Source organism: Cucumis melo, chromosome 10, assembly GCF_025177605.1.
Source record: "Cucumis melo cultivar AY chromosome 10, USDA_Cmelo_AY_1.0, whole genome shotgun sequence".
NCBI lineage: Eukaryota > Viridiplantae > Streptophyta > Magnoliopsida > Cucurbitales > Cucurbitaceae > Cucumis > Cucumis melo.
The window spans coordinates 15023692-15051592 of NC_066866.1; the positions used below are offsets into that span (position 1 = coordinate 15023692).

At 36.4% G+C, this 27901-nt stretch overlaps 1 protein-coding gene across 3 annotated transcripts in view; it reads left to right on the forward strand.

Moving 5' to 3' along the window:
- Positions 1-27901, forward strand: part of LOC103499098 (protein CHROMATIN REMODELING 19) — a 41656-nt gene that overhangs the window by 11521 nt on the left and 2234 nt on the right. Inside the window, exons 2-12 of one of the 3 annotated variants that reach the window (XR_001763933.2) lie at positions 400-517; positions 13490-13530; positions 13605-13855; positions 13940-14120; positions 14934-15119; positions 15238-15411; positions 16423-16581; positions 20326-20403; positions 20514-20650; positions 21570-21788; positions 27702-27859. Coding sequence is in view for 2 of the 3 variants with exons in the window: in XM_008461992.3 (XP_008460214.2) it covers positions 400-517; positions 13490-13530; positions 13605-13855; positions 13940-14120; positions 14934-15119; positions 15238-15411; positions 16423-16581; positions 20326-20403; positions 20514-20650; positions 21570-21788; positions 25145-25151 (1551 nt within the window). In the remaining variant the exon portion in view is untranslated. Of the gene's footprint in view, positions 1-399; positions 518-13489; positions 13531-13604; positions 13856-13939; positions 14121-14933; positions 15120-15237; positions 15412-16422; positions 16582-20325; positions 20404-20513; positions 20651-21569; positions 21789-25144; positions 25752-27701; positions 27860-27901 lie in introns of those variants that run through there. The other 2 variants (XM_008461992.3, XM_008461993.3) reach the window with 2 other exon arrangements.

Genomic DNA, 27901 nt, shown 5'->3' on the forward strand with positions numbered 1-27901 from the left:
AAAAGTTAAATAGGTTTAAAATAGGTAAATATTTGTTTTTTTTTAATTAAGCCCAGCCCACGTTATAAAGCCCGCGCCTGTGGGCTTTTTGCGCCTACGACGCCTTGAGGAAGGCGCGCGCCTTTCCATCGGCGCCTCGCCTACCCACAGAGAAGCGCTGGGGTGCGCCTCGCCTACCCACAGAGAAGCGCTGGGGGCGCGCCTAGGCGCGCGCCTCAGCGCGCCTTTCAAAACACTGATGTCAACCTAGTTGAGATGTATAGATGTGCCTCCCGATCCCTCTCCTCTTTTTAGACTTCTCTATTATTCTTACTTGTACTTTGAATTTTATATTAATAAAGAAGCTTGTCTTTGTTTAAAAATGGGTTGCAATTTAATGAATTTTATATCCTAATATAGGATGATATTAATGCGGCATGCAAGGTTGAAGATTCTGATTTTGAGCCTGTTCTCAAGCCATATCAGCTGGTTGGCGTGAACTTTCTTCTTCTTTTGTATCAGAAGGGAGTTGGTGGAGGTACTGAATATTGCTCTTACCATCATATTGCGTATAACATACATTTGTAGTAACTGCCATGGGTAACATCATGTTTTCTTCTATATCTGATTCTAATTTGACCATGCTTGTTAAAAGCTGTCGTCACCCATTTTGATTTCAAACCACTGGATTGAGATGTTCAATAAATGCATGGCAAAAAGTATTGTTGAGTTAACAAAGTGGTTACTAATTGAACAATTTTATTTGGAGACTTTTGGCTGGTTTGCTGATTAGATAAACTGTTTTATGTAGTCATTGGGGTTTTCTTATGATATCAAAATAAGCTGTATTGTAGCAAAGAACTATCCTCGTGGGCGATAATTTTATATAATATATTGAATAAATCAGAATAATTAAGAGTACATATGACCTTTTACATAGGAATAAATAGACCTCAAAGAGCCACCCAAGGAAAAGAGTAATGAGAAATACTAATAACTCACAAACCCTAATTTTCCTTTTAACTCTCCCGAACTCAAGGTGGTAGAATCACAAATAACATGAGTTTGGTAAGAAAATGTCTCAATCAAATCTTTAGATATGAGATAAAATAAAAAACCAGAAGAACCAAACACACAAAAAAACTTCTAGGCTGAAAACAGAAATCCACGAAGAACGAAATGGAAAACTTCTGGTTTTCTTTTTGAAAAGGAAACAGAATACTTCATTGATATATGAAAACGGGAAATGCAAATACAAGAGACAACACAGGATAACCACAACAGCAACAAAATCAAAACAGACACAATACATGGAGAAATAACAAAACCGGAACCAAGACCACACTAAACAATACAAAACAGCCATACAACCAAACAGAACAACTTCAAGAAAATAAAACACGAAAAATCTTCAAAGAAGGTATCTTTGGCTACTGCAATCCGAGAAAAGCCTAACAACCAGGGGAACAGAACAAGCCAGAGATAACACCAGCTCTGAGAAAGGAAACAACTTCAGTCACCACAAAGGCCACACAAAAGTGAGGATAGCTAGAACGCTTGAATAAACACTGAACACCAACCAATGATAAAACCCAAAGTATAAAAAGAAGAGCGAGAAGAGCAATCAAGCCAAAATTAAGTCATAATTTTCAACAATGAATCTCAAGTGAGCTGGAAGTTGAAGCCAAATCATCATCATCATGAAACAAAGCAGCCAAATCTTCACCCAAGATTTCTATTTTCTTCGGAGAGGTTTGAGCTAAAGACTGAACGCTGCACTAGAATCCTGAATGCTCACGCTAAATGGAGAACCAACTTCGGACTCTAAAATCTTTTTTTGGTTGGAATGCAGTGGAGAGCATGGAATGCCTCTTTGAGAACGAACATCCGAATTAGGATTGAATGCCGAAAATTTGAACTTCTGTGGTAGGGAAGGGGCAGATTTCTTGGTAGAAAGTGGTAACTGAGCATGCGAACAATGGACTTCTAAAAGATCTCGGTTGGAACGAAGAATGAGATTTTTTTTTCCTTTTTCTTGAAAAATGCTTGGTATAGGGTTTCAATAACTGAGAAAACTTGTGATGCTTGGGGAATGGCTTGAGAAGATTCAGCTTGCTCTTTGGAGCAAGAGGGAATGGAAGAATAATTGTTCATGAATAGGAAAAAATCAAAAGCAGGAGATGAAGGAGGCATCAAAGGACCGCTGCCAATGAGAGAGAAACTTGTTATTAATATCTTAATTGAGATTGGCTGCTGCAGGACCCGAGGAGACTCTTAATGGGGAATGGCAAACATATGGGCTAAGAGTGTCTTTGGCTGAGAAATATTGATGGGTTAGCAACATAGATCCTTGTATAGAGATCTATCACAAAATCTATGAAAAATGAAACAAGAACCTTTGGGCAAGAACAAAGATCCGCGTCGAGCGATCTAAAACAAAACCCACGAATAATTGATTTGAAAATTAAACGACACCAAAAGATCTGAACAAACAAAAGCCGAATCAAACTGGTCTAACTAAATCTGAATTTGACTGATTGAACCACACTAAGCCAAATATGTTGAATCGAACTGGTCTAAAAGACATGAATCAAATCAGTTGACTTAAAACATAAAACTAGGGTACAAAACTAAAACCCGCGAGCTATTTGCAGATATTAGCGACAAAAAGGCAGCGGCAGAACATGAGGTGATGCATGAGGCAGAGGTTGGCTAGATCTGGTAGGTTGGAGCGAAGGAGTGAGTGGAAACCGGCTGCGTGACTCGAACAGTGGCAAGGTTCTTTATGAATCTGGAATGAACACATGAAGGAGACGCAGAGGAGCTGGATGGAGACAAATGGGCTTTAGTGGGTCTGGTCGACACCGGATCTGGGTGGAGCAGTAGAACAGAAGGGGTAGAAGCAGTGTGTCTGGAGCTTGTGTACGAAACTAGAGACCCAAGTGGATCTTGGCTGTGGCTAATGAGAGGTTTAGATCTAGACGTGGGTTTGCTTCCGTCCTTGGCTAGTCAAATTGACAGAGGCAAAGGTCGGACAAGGTTGTGGTGGCTGGGGTTCAATGAAAACAAAACCTAAAGCATTGATGCCATGATAGTTTTATATAATATATTGAATAAATCAGAATAACTTAAGAGTACATATGACCTTTTACATAAGGAAATAAATAAGCCTCAAATAAACCACTCAAATAAACCACTAAAGTAAAATACATAAATGGAAAATACCCAAAAGGAAAATAGTAATGGAAAATACTAATAATCCTTAAACCCTAATTTTCCTTTAACAGTGGGAATAGAAAGGGGCTTAGTTTATTAAAGTTTTCAGGCTTCGTTGAGGAGAGGTTTCGAAAGTATTTTCTTATTTCTGCAATGCATGGAATTAATGTAATGTATGTACGTCTCTAGCGCATAGTTTTTATATGTATTTTGTTTGTTATTGCCTTCTTGTCCATCGATCTGTTTGTTTCAAGTTTATAAATTTACATTGTTTCACACAAAGTGAGTTCTTTGGTAAACTAGAAAGCACCACCTCGTGTTCTGATAACTAATTCTCAGTGCTGGGCTCTTTTTACTATTTATTTTCTTGATGAGAAATATATTTTATTGACGTATAAAATTTACAAAAGAAGGGCAAAAGCCTAAGCAAAAGGAGTCACACAAGATTTATCCGATTGGAAAAAAGGGGAGAGAAAGTATAGGAGTTTAAAAGGGTGCCAAGACACTCCAATACCATTTTGTCTCTGGAACTGATTGTATCATTTATCTTCCTTTAAAAATTGTCTTGTGTCGGATTTCTTGGTTTGGTTAGAAAACTTTGATTCTTTTCCCTTTGGCTTCCATCGTTTGTTGCCCAATAGGGAAACAATGGAGGTGACGTCTCTCCTTTCTTTGATTGAGTGTTTTAGTTTTAGTCTTGGGGTGTTCTTGTTTGGAAGGCATGTGATCAAAATTGTAGCAGAAGGCCATATTTACAAATTCCTTGCCGAGCTCAATGTTGAGTTTGATGAGGTTAGAGGTAGGATACTTGGAAAAACTACTATTCTATCAATTAATGATGTTTTTTGTGAAGTTTGCAGGGAAGAAAGTCGCAGGAATGTTATGATTGGAAAAAAACCTATTGATTCAGATGAGAATTCTGTGTTGGTGACTGAAAATACTGCTTTGAAGGTGTCTAACCAATCTAACAACACACATTAAAAATCTCATGTTTGGTGCAATTATTGCAATAAACCTCGACTTACGCTAACTTCATGAAAACCTGCGAATTGGAAAAGTTCTAAACAAAGAGGAATTCTCATCAACATGCCTCTAATGCTGCTGTTTTTGTTTCCTACCCTTTTAATAAAGAGCAAATTGACCAAATCCTGAAGCTGTTAAAAACTAATTCATCATCTGGTATTCCTAGTGTTTTCTTGGTACAATCAGATAATTTTTCTCAAGCCTTCTCTTGTCTTAAGTCCTTTCCATGGTTTATAGATTCCGAAGCATTGGATCATATGACTAGTCTCTCTTTGTCTTTTCAAATCATACTCTCTTGTCTATTGTAATGAAAAAATTCGCATTACCAATAGTAGTTTCACTTCTATTGCAGGTAAAGGAACTATTCCTTTGACAACAAAACTCATGTTACATTCTGTCTTTCATGTTCCAAGATAGCCCGGAACTTTTTATCCGTTAGTAAAATTTCTAAGGATGCTAACTGCCATGTTGTCTTTTGTGAATCTCATTGTACTTTTTAGGATCAAGACTCGGAGGAGATGATTGGACATGCTAAAGATGATTGGTGGTTTCCATTACTTTGATGAAGTTTCAATGAGTCATAAAATAGCTCAGGGCTTGAGTAATTTCTGGTCTGTCTGTTAAAGAAGCTATAATGCTATGGCATCGTAGATTAAGACATCCAAATTTCTTTTGCTTGAAGTATTTGTTTCCAAATTTATTTAAAGATCTTGATTCTTCAATTTTTCAATGTGAAAGTTGCATTTTTGCTAAACATTATTGATCCACGTATTTTCCCAAACCTTACAAGGCTTACTCAATTATTTGCTTAATTCATACTGATGTGTGGGGTCTGTCTAAAGTTTGGACTCATAGTGGTAAGTGGTGGTTTGTTAACTTTATAGATGATCACACCTGTTTAACTTGGCTTTATCATTTTTTTGAAAAAAATCGGAGGTAAAAGGAGGTTTTTGTTTGGTTTTACAATATGATTGAGATAGTTTCAAACTAAAATCTGCTTTCTTCACTTTGAAATCTGCTTTCTTCACTTTTAAATCTGCTTTCTTCACTTTGATAATGGTACTGAAACAACAACACTCTGCTCTTGATTGTGGTGGAAGACCTTTCCCTTGATTTGGAAGAGCTTCGTCACCTCTACACCATTGCCAAGAGGCCTCACATCATTGCTCTCATTTCCTCTTAGATTCACACCTTAGAGCAGTTATCAGAAGAGTCTGTCCCACAATCTCCCACTCCTATTCCTGTTTCTACTTCAATTGCTAAGGTGCCCATCAATTCACCATTGTTTGTACTCCAGTACCTGGATTCAATTGGGATCAAGACAATGACAAAGTGAAGATATATATCGTTGGAAGGAATTGAGGAAGAAAAAGTTGAAGCTAACCATAAGCAATCATCGATTGATATCAAGTTTCACGATGTCAAAGGGAAGAATTGCCGGCTTGCTATTCCTAAGTTGAACAAGGAGATTGTTCTTGAGAAGTGTAAGTTGCTTGTGAAACCAACACGGGCTGTTATCACATTGTACAAAGCTTCAAAGGGGAATTGGTTAGATTTGAATTTGAAGGAGGACAAGCTCAAGCCAGGTCTTGATAAGGAACGCGACCCGATGGCAAGAATCATGGATTTAATGAAGAATATGTATGACGAAGGAGATGATGAAATGAAAAGAACGATAGTGAAGGCGTGGATTGATGCTAGAACCGGCAAGACAGCTGATCCACTTAAAGGGTTCCCTTAAGCAAACGCCGTTGCATCTTTTAGGGATGATTATTCTGGTTGGGTGGATGAGATCAATGGACTGCAAGTTGGCCTTGCTATTTATGTTTTTGAATCTTTTTGATTGTTTTAGTTCTGAAGGTGAGTATGTATAAAACTTGCTCTAGGCTTTGTGATCTATAGAAAGTTCATATTTTGTTTTATAGGTGTATATTGAGTGTTTTTGTCATTGTTTCTATGAGGAAAACAAAGGGGCCAATGCTATTGTGGTTTTGGTTAAAAAAAAAAAGATAATGGTACTGAATATTTTAACAAACAATTAACATTTTTTGCAAGATAAGGGTATTTTTCATCAAGCTACGTGTTGAGATACTCCTCAGCAAAATGGCATTGTTAAGTGAAAAATAGACATTTGAAGTTGTTTATGCCCTTATGTTTTCTATGCATGTACCAAAACATTTGTGGGGTGATGTTGTCCTTACCTCTTCGTACCTCATAAATCGAATGGCAACTAAGGTTTTGAATTTTAGAACTCCTCTAAATCATTTCAAAGAGTTTTTTCCTACTCTTAGATTGTTTTCTGACTTACTAATAAAAGTGTTTGAGTGCACTGTTTATGCTCATACTCCTACTCCTACACTAACTAAACTTGATTCTCGAGCCGTTAAATGGTAGGCTGTCTCCCCATAGGAAGGCTTACAAATGCTTTGAGCCTTTGACCAAAAAGTTTTTCGAGAGTATGAACCTGCCTTCTTTAGAAAATCAACCTTTTTTTACCCTAAATTCTCTTCTGAGGGAGACATCTAATCTTGAAGATACTTTCTGGGACACTTCATCCACCCCAAACATCATTGGTTTTGAAATTATAAGTTCTAATCCTTCGATGCCAAGTGTGGAAAGTTCTTCTTTAGAGGGAGAACACTACGGAAACTTGAACTTCATGTTTATACTAGAAGAATCTTGCCTCAAAGTAATCGAGAACAGACAATTGATCTATCACAAGATCAATTTGATTCTTTGATGAATGATTTTGCGGATCTAGGTAACATACATTCTTCTTCTCATAATTTTCCTAGTTCTCAGGTTTCCTTATCTGATGTCTCTAATCTTGACATTCAATTGCTTATAGGAAAGGTACTCTTCAATGTACCAATTGTCCGTTTGCAAACTATTTTTCTTGTCATGGATTGTCTGACAGTCATAAAACTTTCGTATCCAAAATAACCGACCTGTTTGTTTCAAAGAATATACATGAGGCCCTAAATGATTTGAATTGGAAATTGGTAGTAATGAAAGAGACGAATGAGCTGAAACAAAATTGCACATGGGATATAGTTGAACTATCTACAGACAAGAAAATAGTTGGATGCAAGTGGATGTTGCTGTTAAATGTAAAGCTGATGGTAGTATTAAAAGATAAGACCAAATTGGTTGAAGGGATTTACTCAGGTCTATGGAGTTGATTATCAAAAGACATTTGCTCTAGTTGCTAAAATTAATTCCATCAGAATTTTGCTATCTGTTGCAGTTAATTTTGATTGACCTCTTTATCAAATGAATGTTAAGAATGCCTTTCTCAATGGGGATCTTGATGAAGAGGTTTTTATGGATTTTCCATCTGGTTTTGAGGTAGACCTCAGTATTAACAAAGTGCGCAAGTTAAAAAAATCCTTATATACTCTTAAACAGTCTCTTAGAGCCTAGTTCAAACATTTTCAAAAAGCAGTCACGAGCTATGGATTTAGTCAAAGTCAATATGATCATACTATGTTCTATAAATGTATAGGAAATGACAAGGTTCTAGTTTTGATAGTTTACGTTATTGATATCATTCTTACAGACGATGATGAAACAAGACTGACTTTCGTGAAGAAAAAGTTAGGTGATTATTTCCAAATCGAAGACTTAGGAACTTTAAGATACTTTCTAGGCATGGAGTTCGTTAGGTCCAAAAGTGGCATTCTTGTCAACTAAAGAAAGTATATTCTTGACCTACCTAAAGAAACAGATTTACTTGGCTGCAGGGTAAATGAAACTTCCATCGAGTAGAACCTGAAATTGGAACTTGCTGCTAAAAAGGAAAGAAAAAAGGAAAAGTACTAGAGACTTGTGGGGAGACATATATCTCTCTCACACATGTTCTAACATCACTTTTACAGTTAGTATGGTAAGTCAGTTCATGCATGCTCCTGACCCCCTTATTTTGATGTTTATAGAATCCTAAGATATTTAAAAGGTAGTCTAGGAAAAGATATATTGTTAAAGAACATGATCACCTAATGTCGACGTGTACACTAATGCTAATTAGGCAGGTAACACAACTGATAGAAGATCCACCTCTTGTTCTTGCTCTTTTGTTGGAGGAAATTTAGTTACTTAGTGAAGTAGAGTGTGGTTGCAAGAAGTAGTGGAGAAGTGGAATTTAAGGCATTATCCCATGGTATTTCTGAAGGCATATGGATGAGAAGACTATGGGAAGAATTGGGATTCTCTTTGACAATGCCTATGCACATTGTCAATATTTTCATTGTATTTAAGATATATTTGTGTATTTGTTTTTTCTTTATTTGTTTTTTTTCTCCTTTGTATTGGGTATTTCTTCTATATAAGAAAAGCCTTTTCTTTCTAAGTGAAATACGAGAAAAACACCGTTTTAATCAGATTTCTTGTTAAAATTGAAAAACTCTGCAACGTTTCTCCAAAAGAGTGGTCAAGTTGTTCCGAGAGGTATGTCAATAGTCAGAAAAATAGCCCAAATTTCCTTGCCAATGTTTTGGGCCTTTGGCTAAATACTTTAGGTCCCATTACAGTGAATAGGTTAGAAGAACCTTCAATTTGGGATTGTGGTGATGGTGAGGGGAACGAGTACTATTTTCCTGCCCATCCAAAGGAACTCAGATATTCTCTCGCCTCTTATGTTGGGCTTGAACATCATATTGCCATTGCTGACCCAAAAACAATGCCTTGCATTCATGTCAAGGACACTTGTTCACATCTCTTGGTCTCTTTTATGAGACAAGTGGGTGGTCGGAACTGTTTTACAATAGCTTCACCGAAGCTTTGAATTTCCAATCCTTGTAGTTATATTAATTCATCTACGGAAGATCCTTTCTTTGGCCTTAAGTGGTCTTCAGCGAGATGATTTCTTTGATTCATCTTCACTTTTTTTCATTTTGCTTCTTGTCATTGCATTTGTGGATTCCAATTAGTTTTGGTTTGTTCTTTTTCTGGAGAAGATTCTGGCCGGGTTTTTCTAGTCTGGTCTTGTGTTGGCTGCTGTTGCTTTTCAAGATTTCTCTGGAGTTGGGTTTGGCTGTTTGGTCTTTCTTGTTTTTTAGCCGTTCTTGTTTTATTGTATTTGTTTTAAGATCTTGTTGCCTTTTCCCACTCTCTTTAGGAATTTGTATCCACATTTTCGAAGTTGTTCTTGTTTAAAAAAGGTAGAAGAAAAACCTCTGCTAGCTTTGATCTTTTGTACAATTTTTTTTCTTGTCAATTAAATAGTTTTCCAACTAGAATCATAGAGTTAAGAGGAAGAAATTAAATTAGTTAACTCTATTTTTTTTTTAATCTGCAAATATAGGTTGTTTTTCTTCTATTCGTTTTTTAATCTGCAAATATAGGTTGTTTTTCTTTTTACTACAGTGGTGTTAGCACATGATAGTTAACTGATCTTTTTATTATATATAAGGTGTTGCAAATCTGTCATAGTGGGTCCTTGTGCTGTTTCAGTTTTGGTTGCTTTTGGCCATGTTATATGTAAAACATTATTGATCCAAATTCCACATGAAGTTTCTAATGGGAATCCATTTGATAGACTTCGGTTATGAAGTTAGTAAGAACCCTTCTGGATTTTAGTATTTTGCTTCTGATTGGCTCTTGTATTTTTCAGCCCATTTGTGCTTTTTCTGGTGGTTGTTTAGGGCTTTTTGACTACCGCAGTGTGGATGGCTATTGTTTTTTATCTTTGTATGTTTGGTTTTTTTGGCGGATATAATGAGGGTGCTAAGGGAGTGTCAATCTAGATGAGATGTCTAGGTGCGCCTATTGATCCTTAGGCTTCTTCTTGTTTTTGGTGCTCTTTGTATAACTCTTTAGTTTGAGCATTAGTCTCAAATTTTAATAACAATGGCTGGTCTTTTTTCCAAAGAAAAAAAAAAAAGAAAAAAGAAAAAAACTCTGGGATATCGGTATCTTGAACAGATTAAGGGAAAAACAAATTATAGCAAATCGAGATTTGCATATACCTTTTCTAGATTCCTATAAATGAAACACACACACACATGATGTCACAGTATCTGCATGTACTTGCTGGATTTTACATGTAGAAGTAAGATTTTACTTGAACTGGTGGTTGAGGTTATTAATCTTTTGAATTCAAGTAATGCATTTTTAGCTCAATTCAACTTTTCAAGTAATAACCAATCGACTTGGTGTCAATTGATCTGTTGTTGCGATAGATTTGCTTTGAAGATTGGTGTGAAATACATTTTGAGACAGTTTCATGCCTTGCCTTGCACCAATAGTGGGCTATTTCATGCATCCCTCGTATAGGATTCTGGATTCTGTAGTGAGCTCAACAGAAAGGTTGGGTGTTCAGATCATGCAACATAGTTTTGCCAGGAGCCATGGACTGGCAGAAAAGATATAATTTATTTGCTTCTAGTTCTCTTTCTGACAAGCAACTAGCTTGCTGAAGTTTGAAGAATGAAAGTCTCTTGTGTCAGTTATATATTGAAGCCATCAGGTGCAATTATCTTAAGGTATATTATCTATATAATTTCTCCATATGTTTTTACTTGACAAATTACACAGTAAAAACAAGTTTTAGTTGACCTCCATAGGTACATCGTGAAAAGAAGTAGCACTTTTAGTTATGGCAAATGTTTAACTATCTTTTCTATTGTCATAAGTGATGTGAAAGATGGTCATTATTATTATTCTGTTTCCTTTCCAAAAGAAAAAAATATGTCATAGGTGATGTGAAAGATGATCAATATTATCTATGCCTATGTACTTACTTCGAGAGAAGAATTTGCTTTTGATAGTTGGGAGTCTTTTTTAGACAAAAAAGGAAGCAAGTCCCTTTATTAATATAGATATAAATAATGAGACAATAGCTTATTGTACAAGAGAATTATACAATGAGCAATAAAATTTTAGATTAGTATACACACCCAGACTTCTCAACTTGACACCCTAGAGCATGGTCATCATCTCCACAGTTACAAAAAGAACAATTTGGGCCATACTAAGCCTATACAGGCATAACCACCAAAAACATATAATGAAAGGGACAAAACTTCAGAAAGATTTCTACTAAGTGGAAGAATTTCTCACGAGTTCTGCTGAAAATAATAATTGCCTTCTTATTTATTTTAGAAGGAAAGAGTTCCTTAAATAAAAGAAACACCCAGTACTAGTAAGGAAAAATACAATAAATACAAAGAACAAAACAATAAAATAGGGAATCAATGTTGAAATTCTTTTGATTGGTTGGTAGAAAAAATTTATTCTAAACTTTTTTTGATCTATGGTTATTTGGCTGTGTTTGAATTCTAATGCTCTTTCTTTAGTTGGGATATGTTTTTTTGTGATAAGACTTCTGAAAAGTTGTTGGCTTTCTGGATGAATGAATTTTCATCCATTTTTGTGGCTTTCTGGTTTGTGGGTTTTCATTAATTATCCAACGCAAGATTTTGTGTTTGGAATTGGAATGAATACTAGATTTTTTGTTACTGGAGTGGAAATGTTTTATCTATCAATATTGCTTCTTTGACTACTTTGAGTTAGGGTGGAGTTTATTTCTGTAACTACTGTTCTTTTGCTAGCCTTTAGCTCAACAATAGTGTTTGTAGTATCATACAAATTCTGCTTGTAAGTTTTTCATATTCTTCATCCAAAATAAGGACATAAGTGTTCAAGCTGGTGTTGTTGAGGTGCAGTCATGTGTGAGGCGAGAGGCAAGGTGATGGGAGGCTATACCGCTCTGCAAATACACAGGGTGAGCACCTTCAGTGGGGCACTCACCTTTTGCGCCTTTCAGTCGCCTTGTTCAAGGCAACACAAGAGCTTTTCTTCTTTCTTATTTTATTTTATCATTCTCCAAGTTTCTCTGTCTTTCTTCAAATTTTCTTCTGAAGAATCAAGGTTTAAACAAGAAGAATTAAATAATAATCAAAGAAATGAGGCAGAAATGAAGAAAAAGAATAGCAGAAGCAGTAGAAAAAAGTGGAAGAAGCCATCCTTTTTGTTTAGTGATCCATGGTTGCTTATCAAAAATGATGAAAAGGAGGAAGAGGGGTTGGATATCAGAACGGAAGATAAAATGTGATCATAAGTTCTCTTTTATTTTTACATTTCCTTGAAGATATTGGAAGGGCTGGCTGCCAGCATTAATGCAATGTTGGCTGCATGCCAATCAAACTGGTGAAGCCTTTGCAATTACAAGGCTGCATGCCAATCTGTTTGTTGCCTTTGTCTTAAAAACTAGGAGACTTTGGACCATTTATAACTTTGCAATGAAAGGATGGATTCTCTTGTTCAGAAATTTCAATTTGTACTACTGTCTTCCAGCAAGATTGGTAGCTGGATGATTGAAGGGTTCAATAGTAAAGCTTTTGGTTCGAAAGGGAATATCCTTTGGAGATGCGCTACTTAAATCTCTTTTGTGGAGCATTTGGAATGAGAGAAATAGTAGAATTTTTGAAGATAAGTCTGATTCTTTTGATTCTCTTTGGATTGTGGTTCAACACATAGCTTCTTGGTGGTGTACACCAAACTCTTTTGTTACAACCTTTCTATGATTTTTAACAATGGGAAGGGCCCTATTTGCTAGTGTCTTGGGACCCTTGCCCTTAGGCTGTCTTCTTTTGTTCTCTTAAATACAAATATTAGTTTCTTATAAGAAAACAAAAGGCAGCATTGGTCACAAAATCTTCTATTGAAGTTTCCCCACTCCCTTCCCCCTTCCCTAATCAACCGGTGATTTCGTGCCTGTTCGGGGTGGGTCCCTGCAGGTTAAACGAACATGTTTATATATTTGTCCTCTTGGCGTCCTTTTTTTCATTAATGAAAGTTCTTGTTTCCTTTTTAAAGAAAAACTAGTGGGTGAGCGGTGTTCGTTCGTTCAAAGCCATGCTATGGGTTATATTTGGTTATATGTGATGAGGGATTCAAACTTCTTACCTCGAGGGTACATGCTTTGTGCCTGTTGGGATCTGCTCAGTTTGACTGGTGTTAAACCCTTTATTTTAGAGGATTAGTGGGTAACCTCATCAAGCAAAAATGCAAGATGACAACAAGGCATACAAGATTAAAGCTGAACCAAACTTCTAAATGAACACCGTATAGCATGAGCTGTTAATTGCTGTAGCTAACTTTGCATTCCTTTTTGATTCCATTGTACGGGAATCTGAGCTTGCTGTTATTTCGAAGTCCATTAATGTTGTCATAACGAGTGTAGGAAATAACTCCTACGGCTGTGTTTTATGATTGTTGAGTTTGTTCCATGGATTAGCTTTAATATCTTGTAATTTCCTCAATATTGCAGCTATACTTGCAGATGAGATGGGTCTGGGGAAGACAATACAAGTCAGTATTGAATATTTCTGTTAGCAATTGTTATTTTGATGCCATTACTTCATCTTTAATCCTTCTGATGACAGGCTATTACATATCTTGTGATGTTGAAATATTTGAACAATGATTCGGGGCCTCACCTAATTGTATGCCCTGCATCTGTTCTGGAGAATTGGGGAAGAGAACTCAAAAAGTGGTGCCCATCCTTTTCAGTACTCCACTATCATGGGGCTGCCCGGTCGGCATATGCTAAGGAATTGAATTCTCTGGCTAAGTCGGGGTTGCCTCCTCCGTTTAATGTTCTTCTTGTTTGTTATTCTCTCTTTGAAAGACACAGGTCTATAATTCTTTTGTTCTTTATTTAAGTTAGTTTTTATTATGTAAGTTTGTGTTAGTCCTTATCATGAATGATCTTCTACAGTTCCCAGCAAAAAGATGAACGTAAAATCCTGAAACGTTGGCAATGGAGTTGTGTTCTTATGGATGAGGCTCATGCCTTGAAAGATAGAAACAGCTATCGGTGGAAAAATTTAATGTCTCTTGCACGTAATGCAAAGCAACGATTAATGTTGACAGGGACACCGCTTCAAAATGATTTGCATGTACTGATCCATTATCTATTTTGTTATTATAAGACCATTTTCTTTTTATCACGCAACAGAAGATAAACTAAAAATTTTGTTCACTCTATTATTTTATTTTATTTTTTGTGTTTTCGTGAAAAAGCTAGATATATGTTGACGTGTGATAAGTATTTATCAATTGTCTTTTAAGATATTAAATGTTTTTAATATTGTTGAAACTCTTTGGTTTGCTAAATGTCTATTGCAGACATTTACAAACATTTCTATGCCATGCAAATTGAAAAACGTATTAGGAGTATTAGCTCTAGTACTCGTCGTATGTCTATGCACTTTTCATTGTATAAATGATAAGTTTGTTTCCGTTTCTTTTTTAAAAATAAAGATAAAAACAAAAAATAAATCTAGCACTTTTCATATGTACCAATTATGGATTGTATCATTTTTGGTAGAAATACCTTCATTAGTAAAAAAGGAGAATCAATTCTGGCCGTAGAATCTCATCTACAAGCTTAATCATCTCATGATCAACTTTCTTTCTTCAACAGTATGGCAAACATAGAATTTGAAACCTGATGCAGGTTGGATTAGAGTAATTTAGGTAAAGCCCTAGATTAATCTCTTTTACTCTACTTTTTTTTATGACAAGAAACAACTTCTCATTTGTCTTTTTCTTTTTCTTTTTCTTGTTTTCTTTCGTGTTTTGTTATTATCCAGAGAATATTATCATATATCTGATTTTGATCTATCTCATGGTCTGCCTGCAATTTTGATTGATTACTGTCTTGATCAACATGATTAGTCTATAGCTCATCTGGTAGGATTTTTGTCCAGGAGCTGTGGTCACTGTTGGAGTTTATGATGCCCAATCTCTTCGCTACTGAGGATGTGGACTTGAAAAAACTATTAACAGCTGAGAATAATTCATTGATTAATCATATGAAATTCATTTTGGGTCCGTTTATTTTGAGACGGTTAAAATCTGATGTTATGCAGCAACTTGTTCCAAAGATACAGCAGGTAGGTCGGAACTTCTCTTTCTATTATTATTGTTGTTTCCTTTCAACTTTTAATATTCTTTCTTACAAATTTTAAAAAATTATATTGTATATTTCCTTAACACTGAAAAATGTTGCAGGTTCGGTATGTTGCAATGGAAAAGCAACAAGAAGATGCCTACAAGGATGCTATTGAAGATTATCGAAATGCTTCTCTCGGCCGCATTGGTAGAAATGCCAATACTAATTCAGAAAACATATACAATATTCTTCCCCGTCGTCAGATATCTAATTATTTTGTTCAGTTCCGCAAGGTGTGAGACATTTTGTGCTTACGTTTTCTGGATGGATAAGCTTATTGTGTTGACTTAATTGACTCCAGCAGAAACAGTTATTCCAATTACATATTTGGTCTTTTTGTAGTAACATGACGATGAATAATATTTAGAAAATTACAGCATCACAAGTACTTACTAATCTAATTGACGACCTCTGATTAAGACGAATGAAAGGAGGATATTCATTCAGCATATTTATGAATTTAAACCCAATCTCATAATTTGATTGTGAACTTTTGTCCTAGAACTTACAATATTTTGTGACCTTTTTTAGTGATAGTAAACCTTGCATATACATCATTAAAAATTTTCATTTTTAAATTTGAACTCCTATAATCAATCTATCTTGGCTCGTTGATCATAAGAATTTTTTACAGAACCATAAAATACCAACCTAATTAAAAGCTAGATGGACCAAACTTATAGGAAAGATATTAGGGTGGTAGAGGGATATTAAAGGTATATTACTAAATACCTAGGGAGTTGATTACGGAATTTGGTTATAATAGAGATTGGGGGGGGGGGGGGCGTAGCTTGGAGTATAAATTCAGGAACCAGAATATTTTCAAGATTAGGTGGGTCCAAGTACTTCAAACACTTAGTTTATCATGTAATTACGTTACCGTTTACAATAAGAATTGTGAGTTATGTTGCTTTAACAGAAAACTAAGACCATTTATTTATCATCGGCTCATCATTTGAACTTATTTTATTTAATAGAATTTATTTATTAAAAAAAATCAATTTGTTCTTGGGATATGAAAGTTTGTTTAATGAATAATGAAATAGGGTAAACGCTACTGATTAGAATCTTTCTGTCTCAATGGGAAGTGAAACTTCTTTGCTTTTTTAATTACACGTTACTGTTGATATGGTCTATTGGTGGTCACGGTCAGTACACCCAGTGTAATCTTTTGATGTTTAATCTATTCAATTGTTTATTTATATTTCTGCAACTTTTCCTTTGTCTTCTATTTCTTGTTTCAGATTGCTAATCATCCTTTACTAGTACGGCGCATTTACAAAGACGAGGATGTTGTCCGTTTTGCTAAAAAGTTACACCCTTTAGGTGCATTTGGATTCGAGTGTACCGTGGAAAGGGTAGCTGAGGAACTTAGAAGTTATAATGATTTTTCCATTCACCGGGTACTTATTTTATTAGCCATAATTACTTTTATCTAGTTTTCTTTTAGATATCAACGGTCTAAATCCAGATCTTATTTTCTACGTGGAATTATTATGATGACAGAATTGACATGTTATTTGCTGCTTTCTTTCTCTTTCGCGAATACATTATGCATGATATATTGTATTCGGCTATAGCCTGCTTAATTACACTTAATATTGTCGAGCAGTATTTTTCTTTTGAGCAATGACTCAATCTCAGTATATCTGATTGCGCAATGACACCTAGATTAGTAGGATTGGGTTGAGAAGGTCCAGCAAACTCACACACATATACCCGTCTAGTGTTCTGTTTATCGTTGGAAGGGCGTTTTTCACCTCATGGGGGACGACCATGTAACTTCCAACACTACTCCTTGGTATACCATTGTTTATTGCAATGATCATAGATAGGAACTGGTCTCCCATTGTTCTTTTCACTGCCACTTGTAGAGGACCTTGCATTAAAAGCAGCGGAGTCAATAGTCAGGATTGTCGAAATATTCATAGCATTTGTACAATCCTCCTTAAGAAAAATTTCAGATAGACCTCCATCAAGGAGGGAATCGGTCTCTGACCTAGTATATGCTCACGAACTATATCAAACTTAGAGTTAAGACCGGCAAGAAAGTCATAAATCCTATCGACCTCTTCAAATCTGGAGTATTGTACACCATCATTGGAACTATTCCATACTAGTTCTCTGCCTAGATCCATTTCTTGCCAGGTAAGAGAGAGCTTGTTAAAAAAAGGATGTAACATCCATGGTCCCTTGCTTACATTCATGAACTTGTTTTCGTAGTGTATATAGGCGAGAGGCATTTTGATGTTTGGAATACAGTTTCTGGGCTGTGTCCCAAATATCTTTAGCAATTGCAACTTAGAGTAAAGGTTTGCCAATCTGTGGCTTCATGCTATTGATCAATTTGGATTGAAGAAGAGAATCCTCTCCTTTCCAGTATCGTTCCTGAGGGTCCCCAGGCAGAGAATGAGGTATTTCCCCTATCAGAAAACCGAATTTATGCTGCCCAAGAGAAATAGTTATTGTCGTTTAATTTTTCCCCAGAAAAATATTTTGTAAACTATGTCATTGTATTAGTCACATAAGGAGAGGATAAAGAGGGGAACGAGGTTATCGGATTCTCAAAATACTTCGATTAAGATGTATGAAGAGCATGACTGGGAGTATTGGATGTTGCCCTTAATGTAGCCTCAATTGCCGCAATTTGCTGTTGAAGCCCCTCTAGTTGCTGGTGAGCTATACTCAAAGAAGAAGAGGTTGGCACGTTAGGGTTCGAATGTGCTGAAGACTCCAACTTCAAATGTTGAGTAGGTTTGAAGATGCCCAACCTCGAGATGATTGCTAGGGTTTGGAACAGAGTCAGTGGATGGCAGGGCATACAGGTTGGGCGGCAGAAGCGGTAGTGGCTTGACGGAGGTAGATGGCAGAACATAAAGTGGTGCGTGGGATGCATTAATGGCTGCGGATGAAGGCAAGGGTGGCAGGGATGGGTTGGTCGGCGCCTTCTGAACGAGATGGGTGGATTCAGAGGTCTCCGACGGCGGCGCATGGGCAGCACGTGGAGGCACCTACGACGAAGAAAATGATGGGTTCAGGGTGCCGATGTTGTCTGAAGTTGTCAAAACCATTCATCCATGGCAACACCAATACAAGAATCGACGGCGGCGGCAACGGTGGTGCTAATGGTGGTTGTCTCCTTTGTTTGGTTTCCAACAAGTCTTTGACCTTCTAAGGTTTCATTGACACATTGCTTTGATGCCATATTGAAAGAAGAAAAGAGAAGAAACCAACAATGATTTTACGTGGAAACCCTAGAATAGGGAGAAAGACCACGATGCTATCTTTCTTATTATTTTTATATATCATAATGATACAGGGACATTTATTTATAGGCCGTAGAAGCCAAAATAATATAATAAAAGATAATTAGGGCACTATAAAATCTTAACAAACCCTCGGGCTTTCAACATATAACAAGCCTGCTAATTCTAACAGTAACAACCCAATTCAACATGATAGACCTAAACATGTTGAGATTGATTGGCATTTCATCAAAGAAAGACTTGATAGTGGGAGCATATGTGTTTCGTACATTCCTTTGAGCCAACAGGTTGTTGACGTTCTCACCACGGTGCTTCTTAGACTAAATTTTGACTTTTGTGTTAGCAAGTTGGGCGTAATTGATATTTACGTCCCAACTTGAGGGGGAGTGTTAGAGTTTGTGGGCTTGGCCCTTGGGGTGTTTATGGAAAAAGTTATTTATAGAAAGCTTACTATAAATCTTTTTATCTTTCCTTTTTTTTTCTTTGTGTATTCTATTTCATCTTCCTCATTGTACCGTTGTAATTAATTCATCAAAAAATAATAAAATAACAATATCGTTGTTTTTCTCCCGGTACTCATGTTTCCACGTAAGCCTAGTTTTTTCGTGTTTATTGCTTTCAATACTTTTCAAGTTTGTTCTACCCAAAATACGAATTTTACTTGGAATAATACTACGTTGGTATACCTTTATTTTCTTTTGGAACGGAAACGGGCTATTTCATTAAAATAATGAAAAAAGCCCAAGGCTCAAAGTACAATAAATAATCGAAGCTACAAAAGGCCAAAACAAACAATATGAATACAACTGCTTCCAGAAAAGGAAACAAAAGAAACAAAACCAGCCGAAACAAGCCAAAAGATCAAACAAAAGGTGGAAAATTGTAATCCTAAAATCTGTAGAGATCGCAAAGGGTAAATGAGCCACTGGTTGAACCTAGTGTTTTAAAAGGTGCAGCTAGGCATGCACCTAGGCTCAAATCGCGCGGCTGGGGCTTATTCTTGAAGAGGCGAGGCCTTTTCAATAAGGCCTGGCTTAGGCTCGTGACTTCCTTGAGGCGCAATAAGCGTGGGCTTTTGAGATTGAATACTGACTAGTTTTCTGTTGTGTTTTGTTTTTTTGGGTAGAAAACTAATATTATAATATTTTATACATTAGAGTTAAAGTCTCATTTCCACCTTGGTTATATACTTATATTTTATACATTGTTGCTCTCAATTTTGTAGATATATGTATATCTATATATTCTTTATGTATAGTGTGCCTCATGAAAAAAAAGCCCACACCTTTTTGTGCGCTTTGTGCTTAGGCACCAGAGGACCATTGCGCCTTAGTGCGCTTGAGCCTTTAAAAACACTGGTTGAACCAGTAAAGTAAATTGGTGACCTAGGCAGTCGGTAAAAACTAAGAACAAATCTTTCTAAAATAGGTTCTACCGCTCTAGCGTTAATAATTGGTATTACAACATAATTTCTGAAATGCCTACATCAGTTTTCTACGTTTTGGCTTGTTTTTTCTTTTAGTTTTGTTTATCTTCATTATTTATCTTCCATTTAGAGATCTTGTATTTTAGCGGTAGTTATGAGTTAGTTCAGAAGATGTTTATCTCTTAACTCAGCCGCAACTCATTTTTTTTGTTTTGTTTTACTAGTTTGCAAGAAATGTTGTAGTTGGTCTATCTGTTTGGACTATCAAGCATTTCACTTTCCGATGCCATCGCATTCAGTAACCATTTTTCTTTACTTTGCAGTTATTTCACTGTTAAGTTTCTTTTAATCACGGAACTTAATGATTCTTTTCATTCGTGCTTCAAGTGGACACCAATGATGGAGCATTACGTTTCTCTTTGGTTGTGATCTGTTTTCCATTCTTCTATTTGCAGTTATTACTTTCTTACGGCATTACTGACAGAAAGGGAGTTCTATCTGATAACGAAGTGTTACTTTCGGCTAAGTGTCGGGTATCAATTTGCCATCCCTGATGAATGAGTTATTTGGCTTCAGATTCTGTGCTTTGTTAAATTTCTTTTAAACCTTTTTCTTGAACTGATTTACTTTTGTCGAAATACAGGAATTAGCACAGCTACTTCCTTCACTGAAGCGAGATGGACATCGAGTTCTTATTTTCAGTCAATGGACTTCAATGCTTGACATCCTAGAATGGACACTGGATGTGATTGGGTTTACTTATAGACGACTCGATGGAAGGTATTATTCCAGCTGTATATATCTTGGTTGACCTTCCGTAATTGTAACAGAAAGGACTAAATTAACTTACCTCTACCATTTGTATGTTTCAATCTAAAATTGTGAGAGGTACGAAAATTGGTTTATCAACTCCAGCCATCGTCAACTTTTCAAGTGCTTCAAGGCTCATATTGCATTTGGAGATAATATATTACTCCTATAAAATAATCATGCATAAAATTACGTGGTTGCCCATGTATAAAAACATTTGATTTATTTTTGAATTTCAATTACATCTATCACCTTTATATATGTATATATGTATATATATATAAAAGAAATATCCTAAGAAACAATTACATGCGTCAACCACCCTTATCAACATTTTCGTTTCTTGTAAAAAAGCCCCAAGGCAGAGCATATTAAGAAGTCGTGATTGTTATATATATATATATGTTAGTTCATGGAAAAATTAGTTAACTTTTCCAAATATATTTTTTTCTTTTGCCATAGATTATTCTATTTAATCTCCCTCATTGTACCTTTGTAATTTATTAGAAAATAATAAAAACAATATATTATGGTTTTTCTCTCGGTACTTAGATTTCTACGTAAATTGGTGTGTCTTTGTCTCTACTTTCAATAATATATATATATATATATATATATATATATGTAAATAGCTGTTTTCCTGAGAAGCTATTATAGAAACATGGCAGTGAAACTTCTGCTCAATTTTCATTACGGAAATATGCTTTGTAACATTATAACATTACAACTTTCCAATTATTCTAGGTTAACATTTAGGCCTTTATCATTTGTACTTTTTATGGAGTACTGTTATTTGCTTAGTTATAGCGACCTTGGATTTTATGTAAAATCTTAAGTGTCTATGATCAAATCATAATGGACTTTTTTTTGAGTTCTTTGTTTATGACAGTACGCAGGTAGCAGAACGACAGACGATAGTTGACACTTTCAACAATGACACATCTATATTTGCGTGCTTGCTTTCTACTAGAGCGGGGGGACAGGGGTTGAACTTAACCGGAGCCGATACTGTTGTCATTCACGACATGGATTTCAATCCACAGATTGACCGCCAAGCAGAAGATCGTTGTCATCGAATTGGTCAAACCAAACCTGTCACTATATACAGGTATGCCCTACACCTTTCCGTCAAATTCTGCTTTACTTTTCATTGGTACAAAATTTGGATTCTCGGTGTTAAAAGAAATTATGGCTTATTGGGTTTATTCTTATTTAATATTTTCCATGTTTGTATTGTACCTTTATTAGTATTTTGGTTTGTATTAATTCACCAATGTAATAGGTTATTATGTAACTTTGATTTATTCGATATATTATATATGATTTATTCGATATATTATATACAATTATCATGGTAACAGAGCTCTAGGATTTATTTTATTGAAATTTAGCTGTCGCTGTCGCCTCTAGCCTTGTTCGACCTCTACCTCTGTCGATTTGACTAGCAATCAACGGAGGTAGACCCACATGTAGGTTTGCCGCTCTCCGATGCCAACTCCTTTGTCCAACTCATCGTTCCGTTTAAACTAGCACTCTGGTCCAGTGTTGTGTTCCATCTTAGGTCCATCTTTGACCCTTCTGCTGTCCGTTTTTACATCTGCTCACCATTACTTAGATCCATTCATGCTGTCCAGATCTGTCTCCATGGGTTTCTCCAATCTGCTGCCTAACTTGCTTTAGATCTATCTCGTTGAGTTTGCGCCTTCATAGGTCATCTGATTTCGTGGGTTCATTCTCTTTGCGTTCGTACAACTGCCTCCATATTTGGTTTTCGTTAAAGCCTTTATCAATGCAAAATTCATGCTTTTCTGAACCAGTTTGGTGTGGTTTAATTAGATCGATTGGTTCAATTTGGTTCTGTCTTGGTTCCCCGGTCTAGTCCAATTTTGGTTGGTTCACTCGTTGAGTCTAGTTCAATTAGCCCAATTGTTATGTTCTATTTTATGTTTCTATTCCCTTTTCAAATCAGTCATTATGGGGTTTGTTATAGATCTCTCTAGGAGAATCTTTGTTCTTGTCTAGAAGTTCTTGTTTTGTTTTTCGTAGGTTTTCCTATACATCTCTATATAAGGATCTGTATTATAATGTGTTTATATTAAAGTTATGTATAGTTCTTTATTGAAATTTTACGTTCCCTAGATTAAGGTTTCTTAGTTGTGTATATTTATATGTATCTTCAGCTTGATTAAATAATAAGATCATTATATTCTTGAAAAGTGCGGAGTATAGAGTATCAGAGCTCGTTTAGGGTTTTTAATACCTGTTTATTTGTTTCACGGCTACCTTTACACAAGGTTAGGGTTAGGGTTTAAGTTTGGGTCACCAAGTTTGAGTGGCCATTTGTCTACACCAGCCACCTTAGAAGGAGCGTTGCTGTTGTCCGCCCGAGTTTGAATTCATCGTTTGCCGGAAACTGTCATGTGTGAGGTTCACATCTCGTCAGAAGGAAATTGTTCGTCTCCACGCGCTGGTGTGTGGTAGTGTGTGTGAGTTCCATTTGTTTTTCATCGGTTGGTTCCTTGACGATTTGCATTTTTCGGCTGGTCTATGCATTTGGTGTTGTTAGAATTAGTGGACTTGTTGTATGTTGAAAGCTCAATGGTAGTTTGTAATTTATGTTATCCTAATTGTTCTTTCCTTTTTAATTAAGCTCTTGTTGCCTATTAAGTTTTTCCTTTTGTATTCGTTATTGAATCAGAGAAGTAATAACAAACTCTCTACCATGGTTTCTTTCCCTGTACTATGGTTTTCATGGGATAACGACAAAATCCTAGACACCAATATTAATAAAACCCAAACAGAGGAAAACCTCACTGCTGTTGCCGAGATCAGCACCGCCGACTCTCGAATCGCCGTTGCCTTGGATGATATGTTTTGTCGTAACCCTTCAACTGCACATGCCTCCAATCACCTCCGTAGTCCTCAACCAACTGTAACCATCAGTCATCCACGCATCACCAATCCCTATCTTTGCGCCACGGAAAGGTCTTGCTCAGCCGTAGCTGCACCTACCTCAGCTGCCAGTTGTCGGTCTTGCTTAGTCAACATTTGAGGTTGGTGAATCCTTGACTTAGTTAAAACCTCACTTGCAGGATTTCTCTCAAGTACCGCCCAACAACAACTAGACAAGCTTCGATAGTTAATTGCAGAATTTGAGGCAATGCTAGGGGCTGTTATTAATACTCCATAGTCCTGGTCTTCATACAACATTAGGACCATACAACATTAACGATATATTTCGAGAACTCGGTAACTTAGTTTCCTATTTTGTCTTCTACTTATGTGTCTAATTCGGTGGCATAGTCTACAAAAATCATTATAGGAGAGAAGTTGGATGGCCAGAACTATTTCTCATGGTTCCAATTTGTTAAAATGATTCTGGAGGGTCGCCACAAATTTTTCTTTCTAACGAGAGAGATATCACATCCTCCACTAGGAGATCCCTAGGAACGTTATTGGAAATGAGAGGATTCTCTTATTCGGGCCATGTTGATCAACAGCATGGAGCCACATATTGGCAATCCCATATTGTATGAAGCGTCAAAATAACTCTTGCCTGTACACATTGTGAAAACAAGTCCATGAATGCAAACATGGGACTATTGATGTAACATCTTACTTTAAACTTTCCCTTATTTGGCAAGAAATGGATCTTTGTAGTGAAAGTTTTTGGAACTGTCCTAGTGATGGCATACAACACTCGGGACTTGAAGAGGTTGGCAGAATATATGACTTCCTTGCTGGCCTCAATTTGATGTTTGATGTAGTTTGTGGTCCATATACTGGGCTAGAGACCTATTTCCTCATTAATGGGGGTTTGTTCTAAAGTCCACCTTGAGGAGGATCGTACGAGTGCCATGAACATTCTGACCACTCTTGCCATTGATTTTGCTAACTTCAGTGGGAGATCTTCTGTTCATGACAACAAAAAGCACAACGAGAAATCAGTTCTTATCGGTGAGTATTGTAAGAAAGAGTGGCACACTAAATAACAATGTTGGAAATTACATGGTCGTTCCTCAAGAGACAAGAAACGTCCTCCAAACAAATTCAGAGTGTGCTTAGGTGAGTGAGTCTGCTGGTACATCTTAACCATATGGTCTCAGTTAGAACCAAAACGATCCTAGTCCTTCCACACTTGGAGCCATTGCTCAGTCTGGTATGGTTTAGTCCCTCAGTCTTATCAGTGTTTGATGGGAAGAATCTCTGGATTTGGGTGCTATAAATCATTTGATAGGTTCCTCAGGGAGTTTTTTTTTTCCAATACTTCGAGTTTCGGTAATGAGAAAATAAGAATTGCCGATGGTTCCTTGGCCCCAATTGCTTGGAAGGGGCAAATATTTCCCTTTGAAGGGCTATCTTTACAAAACGTGTTGCTTGTGTCCAAAATGTCTTATAATTTGTTATCTATAAGCAAGAGCAGAAATGCAAACAACTTTCTTACCTAATTTTGTTTCTTTTCAGGACTTGAGGTTGGGGAGGATGATTGACACTGCCCGACATAGTAGGGGACTCTACCTCCTTGACCATTTCACTTGTGACTTGTGAGATCTAGAAACTGTTAGTAAGTTGGTAATGGGAGAAGTGAAGCATATGGTTTTGTCTAATGTAATTCCCCGCAACCTCAAGTTGAACGGATCTAACTATTATGGTTGACGTCTCACGATTCAATTATATACTTGGTATATAGATATGGATGATCATGTGCCTGAGGAGCCACCAATAGATGATAAGAAAAAGGCATGGCTTCATGATGACACTCGATTCTATCTTCAAGTTAAGAATTCGTTGTTGGTTTGGTGGATCGTTGTGATTCTGTGAAAGAGCTCCTAGGATTCTTAGATTTTCTTTACTTTGGAAAAGAAGTTCATAGAATGTTTGATGTCTGTATGCAATTTTTTCGAGTTGACCAAAAGGGTGAATCTCTTCTTAGACATACCAAACTTGCTTTACTATTATCTTTTAGCTCCAATGTCAAAGTTTAACAAACTCAATGAAAAAAGATGGTTGTTATGATATTTTAGAACAGATTGCTACCTGAATTTGGAATGGCTAAACCACAAATTCTTTATGATTTTGAGATTTTGTCATTACATAAGGTCTTATGTCGTGTTTTACGTATTGAGAGTTCTCAGCGTGTTTCTCAATTAGTAGTGCTCTAATCAATAAGAATAATAACTTTCAGCGTACTTCACGGATGACTAACAATTTTCAGAAGCCTAGTTATGATATTCGAGAATCCGATTCTCTGTAACTACTATTGTAAGCTAGGACATCTAAAATCTGATTGTCACAAGTTGTATAAAACCCAACGATCTCGACATGCTTTGATAGCTTCTTCCAATGATATGGGTGATCAGTCTTTTGCCATCTTTGCTAACGACTAAATTTCAAGTATTCCAAGAATCATTGCAGGCATCTTTCTCATCGAATTCTATTGCCACCATTGTTGAGACAAGTAATACAAAATGTCTTCTTACATCCTCTACCAAATGGGCCATAGACTTTGGTACTACCACTCATATGATAGGTAATTCTAACTTATTTTCTATGCCTTTGTCCCCAGCCTCATCCCTGTATGTCACCTTGGTAGAGGGATCAACCTCCTTTGTATTGCATTTGTCTCAGTAATTTAATTTCTATTAGCTAGCTTACTCGTGATCCTGTTTTCTTGTTTTTTTTCTAGTTATTGCTTGTTTTAGGATCGTATGACAATGAAGATTATTAGTGAGGACACGAGTGGGAGACCTTTACATTTTTTATCAACAGATACCGTAAGCTGTAGCTTTCTTTGGAGTTACATTCCCGTTTGAAGTTCATTGTCATTTGGACCATCCATCTCTATTCATGCTGAAGAAATTTTGTCTAGAATTCTATTCCTTGTCATCTTTGAATTATGATTCGTGTCAATTTCCTAAATTTCATCGTCTTAGTTCTAGTCCTAGAATCTATAAATGAGTCGGTGCTTCTTTTGAGTTGGTTCATTTCGATATTTGGGGTCCTTGTTCAATTGTGTTTCAAACAAGTTTTTCTTATTTTGTTACTTTTGTCGACAATTACTCTTGTGTGCCTTGGCTAAATTTAGTGAAAAATTGTTCAGAGTTGTCTCATTTTTATGTTTTTCATGTTGAAATTTGAAGTCAATTTCCTTGTATACTGATAATGTGGGTGAATATTTCTCTCATGTACTTGGCTCTTACTTATGTGATCATAACATCATTTGCCAATCTCTTGTACACTCCATCCCAAAATGGAGTTACAGAGAGAAAGAACGTGCACTTACTTGAAACAGCTCGAGCCTTTTACTTTTAGAAGCATGTTTTGAAGCTATTTTGGACTGATGCTGTTTCCACTACTTGCTTCTTGATTAATTGAATCTTTCCTCTGTCCTCAATGGCGAGATTCCTCATTGTGTCCTCTTTCCTGCCAAATCTTTGTTTCTATAGCTCTTAAGATCCTTGGTTGTATCTGTTTGCTCAAGATGTTCGTCCTATTGTACTAAGTTAGATCTGAAGTCTTTGAAATGCATATTCTTAGATTATTTGCGTGTTCAAAAGAGTCAGTGTTGTTTTTGTCCTACTCTAAACAAGTTTCTCGTATCTCCTGCTGTTACATTTTTCGAAACTTTGCCCTTAAGTCAACCATTGTCGAGTTTGAGTTAGGGAGAGAATGGTGATCTTTTTATCTATGAGATTACTTCTCCTACATCATCCTCTCTTCCACCTTCCTTTGAGCCTCTTCCTTTTGACTCACCTATTCTTCGAGTCTACTCTAGGAACCTTCCATAATAGCTTTCAAACCCATGTCCTCCACCACCGACTTATTTTCCATCTGGTCCAGGACCAAGCGATAATCTTCTCATTGCCCTTGGTAAAGGTAAATGCACATGTGCATACCCTATTTCTTCGTTTGTTTCATATATTTAGTTGTCTTCACCCACATATTCCTTTATTACATCTCTTGATTCCATAGTCATCCTTAACTTTGTTAATGAAGCTCTATCGCATTCTGAATGACGCAGTGCAATGATCTAGGAGATGAGCTCTGGACGATAATGGTACTTGGATTTGGTTTTGCATCTAGCCGTCAAGATAGCTATTGGGTGTAAATGGGTGTTTGCTATAAAGGTCAATCTCGATGGAACAGTGGCTCGGTTGAACGCTCGTCTCGTTGATAAAGGTTATGTCCGAATCTAAGGGATTGATTATTATGATACATTTT